The sequence below is a fragment of the Carex rostrata genome, chromosome 7 (genome assembly GCF_964058835.1).
Source record: "Carex rostrata chromosome 7, lpCarRost1.2, whole genome shotgun sequence".
Lineage (NCBI taxonomy): Eukaryota > Viridiplantae > Streptophyta > Magnoliopsida > Poales > Cyperaceae > Carex > Carex rostrata.
The window spans coordinates 3,149,983-3,168,024 of record NC_135924.1 but is presented as its reverse complement, the minus strand read 5'-3'; the positions used below and the strand labels follow the sequence as shown (position 1 = coordinate 3,168,024).

Sequence of the window (18,042 nt, the reverse complement as noted above, 5' to 3'; positions counted from 1 at the left end):
TAATATTTTTTGGTAAATGGAAGAGTTTTGGTTGAACTTGAACAAAACGAACTTTAACATTTGTATTTATATTGATCATTAGTGTGGCCCCGTCACGCTGAGCTGGAAGATACGACCTTGACCAGCTGTCTTCTAATTATTGTGCATACATAACCTTGAACCTTCATGCATAAGAAAATAAAAATGCTACTTTTCAACAGAGCCCTTGCATTATTGAAAAATCTTTCCTGAAATAAATTAGGTCTAACAGTGAGCCACGAATTGCACAAGGAAATCTGAGAAATTTAAAGTCTTCCTAAATTCATAACTAATATTTTACTTAACTAGTATTTGGAAAATGTGGTTCTTTCACTATATAATTTTTTGCTTGCTTTCTAGTACTTTTAGTAATTTAATATACATTTATCATTATTTTATAACCCCCAATGAAATGGTTCATTATATATGACCTGCACAGGAACTAGAGGCCTCCGAGTAGGCCTGTTTTCTCAATCAAAAAGAAAAATTAAACCTTCGAAGTGTTTTCCTAAGAAAAATTATAATTTGTTATCTCAATAATTAATGTTTCAAAAGTGGATTTTTTTTTTTTTTTTTAGTACTTTGAAAGCATCCCGGAAGAAAATGAGAATAAAAAATGTGGGAAGTAGTGCTTAAAGCATTTTAGTTAACAAAGCATAAATTATTTTATAGAATCATTCAATCAAATTACTCTATCCTATATGACATAATTTATTATATTTGTTTAAATTAAACTAATACAGTATAAGTGTTGAAATATCTATAAAACAATATGTCTAATTAAACTAATACAGTATAATTTCTATAAAATAATCTTAATTAAGTCAAGTAAATTTCATAATATGTTGAACTTGCAGAATACACATATCTTAGATAATATTTTGTGCATGCCTTCATATGTTGAAATTGATCGTTGAATCAAAACCAACAGAATCTGTAACCTAAAAAAAATAAAGAATTATATATTTACAATATAAAATAGTTTGATCTAATTTAATAATGTTTATGAAGTTTAAATATAGGACCAGCAAAAGGCTCACAATTTTTTAAAATTTTTGAATAATCTACACATTAAAATGAAACTGGTAACAGTTTTTGCTTGTGTTAAATAGTTTGTATTTCTTAATTATTAAAGCAATTGTGCATACATTTAATATCTAAGAATTCCTACATGTCTAACTTTTACTAACTATTTTTAGAAATCGCACATCATATCTACAATAATTTTTTCAATTCAATTATTTATTTTGCAAAAATTTTGTATAGTGATCTGGTGTAAAAATAAAATCATTACAAATAAACTATGCTCATGATCTCAAAAAGTTGATGTTCGACTCATTCTTCTTGTATAGATGAGATGAATATTAGAAAATAATTTAAATCCAACTTGATATGTATAGTGAGGTTTAAAGACACCTTAAATATTTTCTCTATCCTATTCAAATGATTTATTGCAACCAATAAAAATATGAAATCTTATATACAAAATTTGATATATATTAATTGTATTTTTGCGTTTCAAAACTTATTCATCACAAAAAGATATCAATAAAACCTAGAAGTATATCTAATTTTAGACTTATTTTGCTCTCAATATGAAATATATATACTACGAAATGAAGTAAAGCAATGAATTTCCGTATCATCAAAGAGAAAAAATTAAGTAAAGAATAAAACACATGGTGCTCACATTACGAAAAGCACAAGTATTTCACCATTTCCTTGTCTTGCCATTATGCTCCACCTTTTTCGAACAATTAAATCTTCAAACTTACAAAAGAGAAAAGAAAATTAAAAGGAAAATTAGAGGTACACCTGAAACGAAAGGAATATAAGTCATGAAAGAAAATTAGTTGCCAAACCACATTCTCCAACAATCCACATTCTGATCTCTCTTTTTCTTTCTCCAACAATACACATTACTTTATCCTTAGTAGAAATGAATTAGTCAATTGATTTTGTCATCCTTAGTACAAAATTAACAATACATTATGAAAAAAAACAAAAAGAAAATTTTAACAAATGTTTTAAGGCTACAAATGGAATGAAATTGCAGCATATATAGGAGTCAGAAACACCGTAATTGAGTCCATCTATCACAAAAGCCGTAGCCATTTTGTATGATATTATTTGATTAACAAGGGTGCGCCAGCACTGTACAATAATTTGATATGTTAGTATATATCGTTTTCTCTATTTAATTTGTTGGGGTTGTTAATGATAAAAAAGACAGCTTATTACCCCTCCATACCACTCAATCGTAATTTTACATGCTATTTTCAGAAATCCTACATATACAAGAATTTTTTGCTACAAGAATTATTCAAGTAAAATATTTTTTTAAGCCCAGAAAATTAAAGAAAACTATGATTGTAGAAAATAACAAATGGCTAGCTAGTCGCAGCAATGAATTTCCATATCATCAAAGAGGAAAGATTTTTTTTTTTTTTTGATAAAAGTGGAGTACTCCACCAATTTCATAAAACGAAATCATACATTGTTAGACAAGTACTGGTACCAGTGGTACCAGTCCTGACTTTATAGCAACCAACTACACAAGTACGTATGTAAACTAACTCGACACCATAACAAATCAAAGAGGAAAGATGAAATAAAGAATAAAAGAAAAGAAAGCAAAAGCAAAAGGATTTCATAATGTCCTTGTGTTGCCATTATGCTCGATCCACCTCGTTTGAAAAATTAAATCTTCAAATTTACAAAAGAGAAAAGACAATCAAAAGAAAAAGGTAGCACAAAACGAAAAGAATAAGTAATTATCTTTGATCCTAGCAATAGCATTGAATTTATATGGTTACTTATTTATTGGGATAGCATGTCTTTGAGATTGTCATTGTTTTAAAGTACAGTTAAGAAAAGAAAACAAATGAAAAGATTTAGGTAGAATTGAAAACTAAAAATTTATTATAAAATATTTTTCTTATACCACAAAGACAGCACCCAGGTTATGTATATATGAATCGGACAATTATTATTATTCGCTATTGGGCTAATGAGCATACTGTATTGTCCTTAATTAAAGAGAAGTTTGGACTGGGCTGGGTCGTTATTGGGCTAATGGGCCACAACATAGATGCCTAAGTCAATAGGACAGCTGTTTAATGCTCAGAGAGTAAAATTGGGCCATAACATAGATGCCTAATTAAGCCATGACTTAATTAATTAGCCTGCGAGGCATTTCTTGGATAGAAGAGATTCATGAATCAATTGGGAAGCTAGATTATTGAAAATACTAGACCTCAAGGCTTGTCATAATTTGGACAAATTACCGCAGAAACCAAGGTCCATATTTCAAACCAAAATTAATAAATTCGGCATTACCCCAAGGAAGCTGGTTCAAGAAGTTGATGGTTTTAGATATATTAGAGTGCTACATATTAGATTATATGCCAAAATGGTTAAGTGCTAATTTGGAGGTATTAAAGGGTTTTGTGGTGGGCAGCGTGGGAAACAAAAACCAGTCATGCCAGCTAGGTGATCTTTCAAAATTGAGTAAGCTTTGGAAACTCAGCATTAGAATTGCTACTGGAAATTCAGTTCTTGAAGATTCCAGTGGCTTAAAACCTCTGGACATCCTTTTGGTATTGACCATTATATGGGGAGGAAATAAGGACAATAATAAGAAACTGATTGATCAACTCTTTACCAAAGAATCTGGAAAAGTTGGATATAAGATGTTATCCAGAAACTGAGGCAACAAAATTGTTGAATCCTGCAGAGCTAAAAAAGTTGAAGAGATTATATATTAGAGGCGGAAAGCTTACAAAAATTACAAACGATGAAAGGTGGGAAGTGGAGATATTGCGTCTCAAGTTCTTGAAGTATTTGAAAACCAAAAGGGGTGAGCTGAGGAGCTCATTTAAGAATTTGAAGTACGTAGAATATGTGGAATGTCTTGAGCTTGAGAACTTCCCCGAGGATGGGAGTCGTTGGATTAAGGAGAAGGATGAGCCTAATCAAAGTGATAGTGCAGAGGAGACATCCAATCAGTCATGGGGCATTTTGAGGATGCAATTTGTCGTGCTTTCGGGATCATTTATCTTTTATCATTTCTAGTATAACATATTTATATTTCATATCTGTTATTTTCATTATATTTGGTATTTGCATAGCATGGACTTTATTGCTTACATGTTTGGATAATGCTGGTTTTATTTTGAAGGATCTATTAAACCATGTATGAAGACTGGTGCTTGATTATTTAAATTTAAGGGGATGTAAAATATTATTTCAATAATTTAACACAGAGATTTTGGTTGTATTTTTTTTTTTGCTCCACTCATGATTTCATCATTCATATTTGATTTCTTAAATTTTTTAATACTATCTTCGTATTATCTACTTGTTAATACTTTCTCCTTACTATATGACGTAATCTACATATATACAAATTTGCTTTGGTGTTGTAAGCTTTATTTAATAGCGCATAAAGGGAGACAGTTATAGTCTAAACCATAGATATGTTGGTCATTCCACCAATATTATTGTAATAGAACTTGTCTAGTACGTCTACGGTACTATAGTGCAACCGTGTACTACTTGTTTAGATATATATGGAAAATTATTTGATTTAAAATTTTGGACAATTAGTGAGTTTCTACCCATCTAAAAAAATAATATTTTTTTAAAATATAAAATTTAGTTTACATGTACATTTTAATATGGAAATCATGTGGATTGGTTCCGAAAAATTCTTTGTACCTTAAAAGTGGATATATCAATCCATATTACAGACCCATCTACACTATGCATAGTATTATATACAGCCTCGTGTTGGGAATCATAAAGGTCAAACAATTACGCCTTATCTAGAGATCAAACACTTACATCTCATTTAGGAATCAAACACTTACATTCCATCTTAACCTAAGGACCGTTCTATGCCAAAGAGACTCAAAACATAATCTTTAGTGCGGAATACAATACCTGATTCCATGTCGTTTGCCATGGAATATCAAATCCTATGGTGGAGCAACAACCGTCTCCATGAGCGCGATACAAGACTCTTGATGCTAAGATTTTTCTCACGCCTTTTTGGTTGAATCATGGATTAAGTCTTCAAAAGCAACAAGATTCCCCCTTGAGAAATCATCTCCAAATTTCTAATGGATTTCTCTTCTTAATTCTTTAATGGTGGAAGAAGGGAGAAGGCTCTCAAAATTCTATATAATAATAACCTCTTTTAGAATTCTGAGTTGAATTGGTTATCTTGTGCCTTGGGGACTCATCCTTATATAGGTTTACACATCTGGCAGCGCGAGTGCGGGTGCACTGGGCCGCACTGGGTTGAGACGCGTCCAAATAACTGCTTTTCTCTTAGCCCCAAATTTTTTCCAAGTCCTGAGTGCGTCCACACTGGGCTCGGACTTTTCTGCACTAAACTTCAGAAAATTGCCTAAGTCCTGAGTGCGTCCGCACTAGGTTCGGATTTTTTCCTGTGTTGTCCTGAAGTTCCTTAAAAATTGGCTAAGTACTGAGTACGTCCGCACTCAGGATCAAAATAGCAGTTTTCTTAATTGCAAATCTCAGAATCAGACGATACGTATCGGTATCGACTGATTTGATCTTTGCCTAAATTATTCTACACATTTATGAACCACATCCTATTGAATACATAGATTATCTAATATCTTAATTCCATATTATATCACTTTAATTGTGACAATCATATATAACAGGAAACAATTCATAATTATATTACATATATGATCAATGTTGGATTAAGATCCAACACCTCGCTCAAACTTTGTTTAACTAATTAATATTTCTGCCAGACAGTCGTATTCATTTTGCATGCACAAATTGATTTAAATTGACTTAGACTGACAACGACAGCTCATTAGTACAGTTGTTGAAAGAATTCTGAAAAAAAATGTCAAACCTGGCTCGATCCAATCATTCGATCAAGCGACCAAAAATTGCATGTTCAAATAATAAAGTTCTTCAATCTCCACCTTAAAGGCTCATTCAGGTTCAAATGCGATGAGATATATATATATATCAGAATCCCATTTTATAAAATCCAAAATAAACAAAACAAGTAATAATTTCAGTGAGAGAGAGAGGAGAACGATAATTGCACCGTACTGCTCAAAAATACAAAATGAAGAAAACATGTAATAATTTGAATAATGCAACTATGCAAGGGAGAGATATTGTAGAGCGATAGTGCACCCTACTACTCAAAAAATCATCTCAAAATCACACAGATTTATTAATTTTCTAATGCAAATTGATCTAATTAAGTTGCTAGTCTTCATCACTTTCTTCCAATTAATCCAAACAGATCATTAACCAGATTCTTGATGTCACCATGAGAACTCCCACCCTCTTGCATGGCAGCCAGTGCCAAGACCCCAACATTCTTTGCTTTAGAATGCATTGCCACATATTCACCTCCAGGCTCCAAGAATTTAAACACAGCATGAGCTATCGCACTTCTCGGTACGAGTTCATGCTCTTCCTCTCTAGTGCTTCTCTTTCCTCCATCCCACACCTTAGCGGCACAACCTATCACTTCCACCAATAGTTTTTCATTGATAAATTCCTCAGATGCAAAGGGCCAAGTTAACATTGGCACGCCTACAGAGAGACCTTCTAGAACTGAATTCCATCCACAGTGAGTCATGAAAGCTCCGATTGCCGAATGCGAAAGGATTGTCACTTGAGGGGGCCATCTTTTCACCACAAATCCCCTTCCAGCTATCCTATCCTCCCAACCATCAGGCATCCATTCCTCCATGTTATCTCCTCTAACAACCCAAAGAAAATTTCTTCTAGAATGTTCTAAACCATGGCCAATAGCTAATTCATGAAGTTGTTCAGATTTGAAGTAGCACTCGCTACCGAAGCTTACATAAACAACCGATCCATCCTCCTTGCCATCAAGCCACTTCAAGCAACCGACATCTCCCTTTCCTCCACGATGGATAACTCCATCTACATTGCTAGTGTTGCATAAGGAGACTGGACCTATAAAATAGGCTCTTTTCCTTTGAACCCTTTCAAACTCCTTGCAGTGCTCCTTTTCAAGCGCACGAAATGTGTTGAACACAATGCCGTAAACATCGGGCCAAGATCCAAACAGGCTATCCAAAACTTTGTCACACGCCTCATTATGCCCAATGCGGTAATTTGGTAACTCAGGTACCGGCATCACTATTTTTGGTCCTAGGAGATCTGACACTGTTATTTGATCGGCATCGACGCTCATACTAGGTTGCATATCATAAATACGCTTAAAAACAACAAGAGGGAAGGTGCCACCACTAACAAAAAGAATGCAAGGGATTCCAAATTGAGCAGCAACACTAGGAGCCCAGTAAAACATAGCATCTGACACCACAACATCAGGTTTGTATTTAATGATAAGCTCTTCCAGAGCTGGTTGAATCAACAATGTTGGTTGATTGATCAGCATTGTTCTCTCCTCCTTTGAACCGACTCCCATAGTCTCAACACAGGTCTTTGTGCTCGCAAATGGGAAGGGATAGGTGACAATTTGCACTCCATTAAAGCCCGGTGATTGGCCGAGTGATGGGTCGATGATTGAAACGTTACCCGGTGTTACAACCATGGTGGGCTCCATGTCGGGATGGGCCGCTGCAAGGAGCTTTGCGAAATCTGTCATCGGGATGAGGTGACCTCTCGCCAAATGAGGGATCAAGAACACGCGACATTTTTTGTTGGAATTGTTGGTATTGATTGTCATGGCTTGTATGAGGAAGCAACTTGTTGAAATTAGATGATTACAGAGAAATGGGGAAATGCTTAGTGTTGTATTTTCTTTGATGAATGGCTTGTTTAAATAAAGCAAGCAATTGAAAGATACACTGATTAATGCCTATGCCACCATTTTGGAAAGAAAAAATATATATATATACTTTTATTGATGGCATTCCTTTGTAACCCCTTAAGGTTCGTACTGTTTTAATCTAAATTAAAAGATAGTCACACTAGCAAATTTTTATTTGCTGCAAATTATAATGTCATACTGATTGTTTTAGAGCTGAAAATTTCAATCAGTGTGCCATCTCTTTTATGTATTGCTTCCAAGGTTTTAAATAACGATTATAGCAGTATAGTGTGGAGACAAAAAAAATGCTATTGCTAATAACGTAGCTATAGCGAAAACTACTATACATAGCATTTTTTTTGTCAAAATTTATATTTTTTATTTTAACTAATTATCAACATGATCAATATTGAAGAATTTGGATAACAACTAATCTAAGTCTCTACTTTTTTCAATCTTTGAAATAAGAAGAAAAAAAATCTACAAGATAACATTATTTAATTGTTCATACTTTATAGTATTACAAATTATAATACATGAAGAAAAATTAATTTTACATGTGAAATGAAGTCAATATACCTATTTGAACATTTTATATATTATAATAATCAAAATTAGCTTTCAATGAAATAAATGGCAATAATTTTACAAGTAAATACTAGACGAAGAGCAAGTACAAGGAAGAATTAATATTTGAATATTTTTCAATATATAATGAGAGACTAAATTACAAATAGAAACAAAAACACATAGTTCGGGTTAACATACTTATCATAGCATACCACGTAGCATTAGAAATAAGAAGAGAAGTACAGAAGCTCATGTAAATAGCAAAAAAAAAAATCATGTAGCATAGCACGTAGCATGTAGCGGTAATAGCAGCCAGTTATTACAGCTATAACGGCCGTAGCTGATTTAGCACATTTTTATCTCATAGCTTAGCTTTTATGGTCCGAAAAAACTATAGTGCAGCTATACCTAGCTAACTATTTAGAACACTGATTGCTTCATAGTTATATAAAGAAATATGAATTTCGTTAGATTATACAACTTAAAATATGAATATAATTTCAACATTTTTATTTTTAAAAGAAGAGTGAAAAAAAAAAAACTAAAGATAAAAAGATACAGAACGAGGTTGAAAATGGAGGTTATAGCATTTTTTTTTATTGTCTAGCTATTATATAAAAATGAATAGTTTTATCTTCTCCTACTTTAACCCAGAAAAGAGTGACGGTGGAAAGGGAAGGGGACGTGGAGCTAGGTAGAGAGGGGTAAAGATTTTAACAGAGCAATTTCCACTTCATGCAACGGACTAACCATATGGAGTGCTGTTTTCACTCTATAGTTTATGCGCTGCATGAAGCTAAAACTGTTCTGTTAAAATCTTTACCCGTAGATGGGGTTATGCCAGAGAAGATAGGTGAAAGAGATGAAGAGATGTATGTATAATTTTTATTACAACGATAAGTATTTTCATAATTTTATTGTTTATAATTTTTCATCTATTAGTATTTTTACTTTAGTTAAATTCGAAATTGTTGTTACCGAATTTTTTTCCATAGCTTAAAAAAAATAAAAATTAACATATACCAATAATTCATGGTCCGTATCTTATTTCATACACCAATCACGGATTTTATTCCAACATTTTTATCTATATTATATATTATCGGTCCAAACTCAATTCAAAACATACACTCATTTTTACAATAAATAATAATTTCAAATATAGTCCCCAGTCTGTTAAATAATACAACGAACTCACACCTGTTAGATTATCTAGCGGTCCATTTACATAATATTTCAACAAAATCTGCAAATTGGCCCGTTTGATTGGTCTGGGCCCATTGGACTATTTAGCGGGCCGTCTATATTAAGAATTCTTGCAAAAAATTGGGTATGATTTGAATTTTGGATCAAAGATTATTGATAAAATTTCCAGAATTTTCTCAGCGAGCCTGCATCTGCATGTATCCAACCGTGGTTTTTTCCAGGGGTTTTCCGTTGATGTTGAATTATAGAGAATTTTTTATCTATAATTATATGAAATTAGGGTATATGATTTTTATTATATAGCATTATTATAAAAAAATATATCATTTCTATTTTAATCGATATAGTAAGAAAAATAATATGTTGCCGCCCAATTTGTACTCGCAAAACATAATTAGCGTTTCAAATCAGATTCATATTATATTTCTATAAAATTGTTATTTATTTATTTTTATTTTTTTAAACACAGACCATGAGATCATTCATTTAATTTTGATTTGACTTACAGATTGAACAATTGGGTACAAAATTTAACAGAATAGTTTTCACTTCATGCAGCGCACAGACTAAATCAACAAAGAGTTGCACAGGGTTTTTGAGCTGCATGAAGCCAAAACTACTCTCTTAAAATCTATACTCAAATGATTGCCTAACAGTAACTTACACCAATAGCTATCAATAATGATAGCTTTATATACGAGCCCACAAAAACCATTCAGCGCCAGTCGTGAACCCTAAACCCCGAATGAGTATTGTAAGGTACCTTACCGCATAGAATACTCCCTAACGGATCATTATCACTTCGGTACTTTGAGATTTGTGCAAGATTTAAACTGACGACTTAGATCTCATTCTTCACGGTCAGGTATTGCTCCCGATTTTATTTCTCAGAGGTAACTGAATATTTCGGGTTTAGATATGGTCCTTTAATATTCGTGCCTTAACAGATCTGACGGTCCGGATCGAAACGCAAAATTTCTGTTACCTGATCTGATATGAATTCACCACAATTCCCTTTCCTTTCTCTTTTTTTTTTCTATCTCTAGACTCGCTTCTCCTCTTTTCTTCCCTTCTTCTCCCCTGAACTAGGGTTTAAGGTTTTAGTCTAATTTCTTTCCCATTTTCACAATGGGAGAAACCCAATCTGAAGGAGAAGAGATGCATCTTGACAATCAAAGAAAGGTGTCTGATTTCTCTGAAAATGAAGCAAAATCCGAGGAAGAAGAAGCTCAAATCGAGCTTGAGAAGAACAAAAATGAAGAAGCTTTTATGGAGGAGGAGGAGAATCCAGTGAAATCTGGAGAGGAAGTAATTATTCAGAAAACCCCCTCAGAAAATGGTAATGAAAATGGAGAAGAAGAAGCAGAAAAACCCCAATTGCAAAATGAAATTAAAGGTGAAAACAGAGACAATCCAATGGACATGGAGTTAGAGGAAGGGCAAATCAGTAATTTTAATTTTGATTATTGGTCTGATGGAGATGATTCGGGTTCGGAAGAAGAACAAAGTGCTTTTATGAAGGAATTGGAGGATTTTCATAAAGAGAACAACTTTGAATTTAAGCCACCAAAATTCTATGGCGAAGGTCTGAATTTGCTCAAGTGAGTTTTTCATTTCAATTTTTTGTATTAATCTACTTATCTTCATTTTGGGTGAAATTCTATGAAATTAAAGAACTACCAAGTAATTACATCACAAAAATAAAAATAAAACACTAAGAAGGTGCTCACAACCACACAAAAAGTTAGCAAAAAGGAACAGTTTTTTATTTTGTAAATTTAGCATGATATCTTGTTTTCAGGTTGTGGAGACAAACAACTAGATTGGGTTGTTATGAAAAGGTACACTTTACTTTTCCTTTTACAAAGTTATCTAAAGAATAATCTTTATGTAATTTATAATGTATAATGTGTATGTAATTTATAATGTATAATGTGTAAATATTTCTTTAGGTTACATCTCAAAAGCTTTGGCGTCAAGTTGGAGAATCCTTTAATCCCCCAAAGTAAATTACTCATTTTCTTTTTCTTTTTCTTTTTTTAACAAGAAAATACTCTCTTTATTTCTGTAAAAGCATTCAAGTATTCTTGCATATATTCAAATGCCAAATTCATGCAATCTTGTTTTTATTTTTTATTTTTCTATTGCAATTTTAGGACATGCACCACTGTCTCTTGGACTTTTCGGCAATTTTATGAGAAGGTATTTAAATGTTTTCTCTTATTACTTGCTTTCAACTTTTCGGGGGCCTATTTGGCTAGAGTGGAATAGAGGAATAGATTGGAATAGATCCACTATTCAAGAAGAATGGGGAAAGAATTGAGTGGAATTTTGGAAAAGAGAAAAGTGGAATTGACAATGAACTTTTGCAGTTAGACCCTTGCCTTTTGCAACTAGGCTTTCCTCTATTCCTCTATGAGCCAATTCTCTATTCCATTGGGATGGTGGAATAGATGGAATCGGCTCATTTACCAATACTCTTCCACTATTCCACTCTTCCAGCCTTTCATCTTCAGCCGAACACGACCGGAATAGTGAGGACTTGAAGACTATTCCATATTCCATTTTTCCTCACTTTTCCTCTATTCCAATGTTTTACCTAATGGCCCCACTTGGGAATTGAAGCTTATGGTTGTCATTCAACAGACTAAGATGGTACTGGTAGTAATACACCACCAAGATTTATATCGGTATAATTGAAGGAAGGGGAAAGTTTTGCTCTAATTTATTTTTTATTTTTTTGTAGGCACTGCTGGAGTACGAGAAGCACAAAATAAGGACTGGACAGCTACATGCTGCTATGCCAGAACTTCCAGTACCTCCGGTCTCTCTCTCTCTCTCTCTCTCTCTCTCTCTCTCTCTCTCTCTCTAAGGTGTTTTGTTGGTCCTATATGAGAAACTAACAAAATGCCCTACTTTGTTGAACAAGTTGAGAAAAAAGGTTCCTACCAGTAGCATTTTATTAATTTTGTAATGTGGACGTATTTAAAATGGATTTATCTTTTAAGAAAATTTGGAACTAATAACATGTATTTTTAGTCGAAAAAAGTAGTCTTAGTTGGCTTTTTAGTTTAACTTTGCTACATTTGTCCAAATAACAGTGCTTTTGGACCCACATTGCAAAAATAGATTTCTCTTGTGATTTCTTAAATGATTTGTATTTTTTTTTTTCTAAATTTCTCAGTATCATACATTTATATCTTACCATTATAATATAGGTTGGAAATGAAGGTGGATCTGCATCTGGTAGAGCAAGGCGTGATGCTGCTTCTCGTGCAATGGAAGGATGGCACTCTCAGAGAGTACTCGGCAATGGTGAAATTGCCGATGCTATCATTAAGGTCCGTTATCAAATTCTTATTTTACATTTCTCTCTTTTATTGGATCTGTTGATAAAGCCACAGTCAAGGCCAACTAGATTCATATATTGTTCTCCTCAATTGGATCTGTTGATCTGAAAACTTCACATTACTAAAATTTTAGCAGCAAAATAGATGAACATTGGTTTTAGTTATCTAATGTTATTACAAATTAGCTGGTGTTTCTTGTGTTAGATACGCATTTCACAAATGTGCAATATAAATTTGCAAGTACAGTGTAACATTGGTTTTATTTGCATAATGAAAGTCCCAACCATCCCTAAAGTTTAACGGGTTTGTTTTTGTCTAATTTTCAGGACAGGAGTGCACCATATCTTTCAAAGAAGGACAAATTTCTGAAAAGCAGTGGTACTTTGCTACAAATTTGCATGCAATATTTTCGCTCAGATTTTACTCGTTTAAATTTATACTGTTAAATGTTGCTTAGGTTCTTTGAAAAGGAAGAAACCTTGTCCTCCTGATCAACATGATCACAGGCTGGCTCTTATCAAAGTAGAGAAACCCCAGTTCAGTTTCTCTCTCTTTCTCTCTCTCTCTCTAGAAAGTGTACAAAACTTATAAGTGGAATTTACCTTTTTATCCTCCCTTTCAGTAATGAAAAGTCTTAGTACTTATTATTTCTCCTGCATCAACCTTGGACCCCTTCGTACCAGTTCAGTCCCATACCGTTACTTTCATTTGTTTTAATTGATTTGTTGATTTGATGTAATAAAATGGTGATTAACAGATTGGGTATAAGCATTGTCGATGAGGGCCCACCAGCTGATTGGGTCAAAGTTAATGTCAAAAAAACTGTAAGTACTTCCTCTTTTTTGCTGTATTTTCTAGTAATTTTTCTATTCCTCTGATTTAATTATACTCATTTGTCTTTCAACTCACTTGTGTAGAAAGACTGCTATGAAATCTATGCCTTAGTTCCAGGGCTTTTGCGAGAAGAGGTAAAATTTAGTCCCTTTTTATGTTCAAAGCACTTTTTTTTCTTTTTCAATGCCTTTGCTTTGATTTGGGGGGCAAATGTGTAATGTATTCTGACAAATCACTTCTCTTTATGCCATTGCTGAAAAGCTTCAAGTCCTGTCCATTGTATTATGCCCCCACTAGAGCATGAACATTATCACACAGACAAAAATAGGGAAATACGTAAATTGAATTTTAATAAAGGGTAAAATGGGAAGAGTATAAATTTAAAATGTTTTTTATAGAAAAAATAATAAATTGGGTAAATTTGAGAGTTATTAAAATTTAAAAGGGTAAATATGTAATTTTGAGGTTTTTGAGGGGTATATATGAAATTACCCCAATCGTAAAAAATGGTGGTCTGGGCATGTATTGTTCAGAGGTACGTAATTTGAGGTTTTTGAGATTTTATAATTTAAAAGGGAAATACGTAATTTGAGGTTTTTGAGATTTACATAACTAATATTAGTTAATTTATATGGCAATGAAGGTACAAGTGAAATCAGATCCTTCTGGAAGACTGGTATTATCAGGGGAACCAGAGCAGCCTGACAATCCTTGGGGCGTCACTCCTTTCAAAAAGGTTCTATATTTTAATACCAAATATTTCACTTTGTTGAATAAAATTTCATTTTCCACCTTCAAAAAGCCGTCAAATTGCAGTGTAAACCCCTAAAGCAAGCTGTACCGCCTCAGTTCAGAGTAGTTCAGAAAGGGTGGTTTAGGCATAGTACACTTTTTGTGATATTTACTGTTGCACTTTTACCATAGGTGATAACTCTGCCATCTTGCATTGACGCACATAATACATCAGCAGTTGTAACTCTTCACGGGCAGCTATTCGTGCGGGCCCCTTTCTGTTAGTAACAAATAAATCATCTAACAATAGTATGGCGATTTCTTTCTTTCTTTCTACACCTTTTATTAATTTCTGATAAGTTCTGAAACTCAGTTTTTCTTTTTATTGATTCAACTTTTATATTTCTTTTTTTATTCTTAGGTTGGTGACTTAGTCTCTCTACTGGCTCTTCTTTAACATTATAGCTTTGTTGGTTGGCACAGTTTTATGTTATGATTTCTTTTAACTAGTACTATAGTCTATAGTTATCTCAATTTAGTTAGTAATTATTGTATGTGTTTTCATTTCACTACTTGGTATATCATTATATAGCCAATTTTATCATATTTATCCAGACTGCTATTGGTTATTTCTAACCAATTTTAAAGCATCCATACCAGCAACTATTACATTGTTTATCTTCCCTGGATTTTACAAGTTACTACTAAAAAGTTAAAAATCACCCTCATGTTTTGACAATACCATGAATGCCCTTGCCTCTGTGATTTTTATTGCGGCATCTTTTCGTGTGGCCATTGATGCAGCTACTGCCACCTTTGCCGCTGTTAGTATCATCTCTTCCCTTGCCATGTCTGGTACCAGTGCCTATGTTTCCACTGAAGCCACTTCCACTGCCACCAGTAGCACCACCACTACCACTTCCACCACCACCACCACCACCACCACCTCCACCTCCACCACCTCCGTTTGAACCCCATCCCCAACCATAACCTCCCCCTCCGCCTCCTCCACCGCCACCTCCATTGGGTCCACCACCACCACCTCCACCTCCTATACCAACTTGACCAAAACCATCTAACATATTGTTGTTCTTATCACCAACTAATTTGTTGACTTCATGCTCAGTTTGAACAACTGATACTGACACTGTTTCATTATGATCAGTAGCATGAGATGTTTCAACCCATGAAAAGAGGAATAAGAGCAAAATAATGAAATACAAAGGGACCCTTCTCTTACAATACAACACCACCATTAATTGTAAATACAAAGCAGATCAAAATTCTAGCTGTGATGATTTATGGTCCTCTATGAGTTCCTCTGTATTTATATTTGTGAAAAAGGAGGCAGCTATGATTTGTTGAGGAGACAACAATTGGTGGATTTTGAAAGGAGCAATGGAGTGCGTTTTTGCTTGCACCCTTGCGTTGCACTTCTACATCTTTTGTATCATTAAATGCATGTGATGACTAATTATTGCACTCATTAATGCAATGGAGAAGAAAGGCTGTGTTTAGGAATTCATATCCTCTGAGTTGATTCAATTTTTGAGTTAAGATCTGGACCGTCCGATTTAGATCTGCACCATTATTAAAGGGCCCCATGCATTATAGGGGTGGGTCGGATTTGCCTGAATTCTGATCGCACGGTTAAAAAAATTACTCAAACGGTACATTAATGCAGACCATCTGATCAAAATTTTGAGGTTAAATCCAGACTATCTGATCAAAATTTGGACCAATTTGGTCCGGGCTAGAATGTATAGGATACCTTTAATATTCGTGCTAAAACAGATCAAACAGTCCAAATCTAAACTCAAATATATTAACTCGGGTGATACGAATTTGTGTTTTACGATGTTAACAACAGGTACGGATTGGGTGGAAGTATTTTTATATATCTATACTCATTAAGCTCATGAAAAAAAAATATTAATCCATACATGTCTTGTCAAATACGATACGGAATTGATAAATGGATAAAAGAATGCTATTAATACTCCTATTTGTGCTTTTAATAATATTTTTTTTATAAAGCAAGAGAGAGAAAGGAATATGTTTTTATTTTTATTTTTCAAAGCATGAGACTGTCATCATATCGAGTGTTAAAAGTAATTAAATATAAATTATAAAGAGGAGGGATCCACTTACAACATTTGAAAGTTACAATTTTTTACAATAATTTGATTTTGCGATTTTCAAAGTTCAAACAGTCAATCCAAACCGTTCAACATGATATCTATGTTAAAATGTACATGGAGATCAAATTTTACATTTTTTAAATATTTTTATTATTTATTAAGTATTTTACAAAACTGTTGTTTTTCTGTGGACCATAATTGTCTAAAAACTGTTTACTTAATAAATATTAAAAATATTCAAAAAATATAAAATTTGATCTTAAAGCACATTTTAATATAGATATCATGTTTAACGGTTTCGATCGACTATTTAAGCTTTAAAAATCACAAAACTAAATTGCTATAACATGTTGTAACTTTCAAATATTGTAAGTGGATCCCTCCTCATTTTGAAAATATTAATTGCATTGTAAAAAAAATATTTCTATGTTTTTAACAGTAACATTTGAATACTAATTCCCCAAGTTCCAAAGAGGATTAATTAAGCCTTCAAGTACTTTTAATCATTTCATATAATCTATATTTATATTCATATTATTTTTTAAAATTCAGAAATAATTATTTTAAATCAATTTTTTTTTTATAAATTAATGTACCATTTATATAGTGTAGACATAACATAACATAATATAACATGATGTGTGTAAAAAAAAATATTAATCGTTCTCAGTAAATTCGCAGTGGCCATTCAAATTTTGGCACTCTCTGACCAAGAATTGGAGTATTTCTCTCTTTAACCGGGTAAATATATACAGAGCAGATTTTTCTTTATTCAGCACACGACTCATTTCCAGGGCTGCTTTATCTCTATTATTCGTGCACAGAATAAAGCTAAAACACCTCTGTCAATATCTTTACGTGTCATCATCTTCTCTGTCGGCACTACCAATTTTTGAGATGATGATGCAATTAAGTGGTCATAAAGAAACAAAAATAAGCCTGTATGGCATAGGGATTTTAATTTTTATAATATTTTCGAAATTTCCCTTTCATATATTCACCTGTTGATAGTGTTATGGCAACAGTCATGTGAATTATATAGATAAAGATATTGCTTAGAAAATAAAAATTACAAAAGATACGTCTTGGCAAACAAGCATGTGAATTTTCCATTCAATCAATCATAATTGTTTGCCAAGACGTATCTTTAATATTATAAACTTTTTTTATATAGAAATTAGAAAATAGTTTTAATGAATTTGTTATTTATTTCTCTTGTTTAACTTCTGTAATTTGTTTATTAGCTATCATTACAAAGTGTTAGAATCAGAGTTCTAAATAGCTAGCTATAGCTATGCTATAGCTTTTTCAGACCTTAAAAACTACATAGCGCTATCAGGTGTTTTCTATGCTATATAGCTGGCTGTTCTATAGCATT

General features: G+C 33.0%; 2 protein-coding genes across 2 annotated transcripts; one reads left to right on the top strand and one right to left on the bottom strand.

The window, feature by feature from the left end:
- Positions 1-6,295: 6,295 nt before the first annotated feature.
- Positions 6,296-7,747, bottom strand: LOC144556663 (scopoletin glucosyltransferase-like). Its single transcript, XM_078305051.1, has one exon. The coding sequence runs from the start codon at positions 7,745-7,747 to the stop codon at positions 6,296-6,298; it is 1,452 nt and encodes a 483-aa protein (XP_078161177.1).
- A 2,883-nt stretch (positions 7,748-10,630) lies between these two features.
- On the top strand, positions 10,631-15,133 carry LOC144557253 (AT-rich interactive domain-containing protein 3-like). The gene is made up of 13 exons (XM_078305799.1): positions 10,631-11,208; positions 11,409-11,448; positions 11,560-11,612; positions 11,764-11,809; positions 12,354-12,431; positions 12,826-12,948; positions 13,284-13,335; positions 13,415-13,493; positions 13,715-13,781; positions 13,875-13,925; positions 14,435-14,527; positions 14,716-14,832; positions 14,945-15,133. The coding sequence occupies exons 1-12, from the start codon at positions 10,736-10,738 to the stop codon at positions 14,806-14,808; spliced, it is 1,248 nt and encodes a 415-aa protein (XP_078161925.1). The 5' UTR covers positions 10,631-10,735; the 3' UTR covers positions 14,809-14,832; positions 14,945-15,133.
- Positions 15,134-18,042: the final 2,909 nt, after the last annotated feature.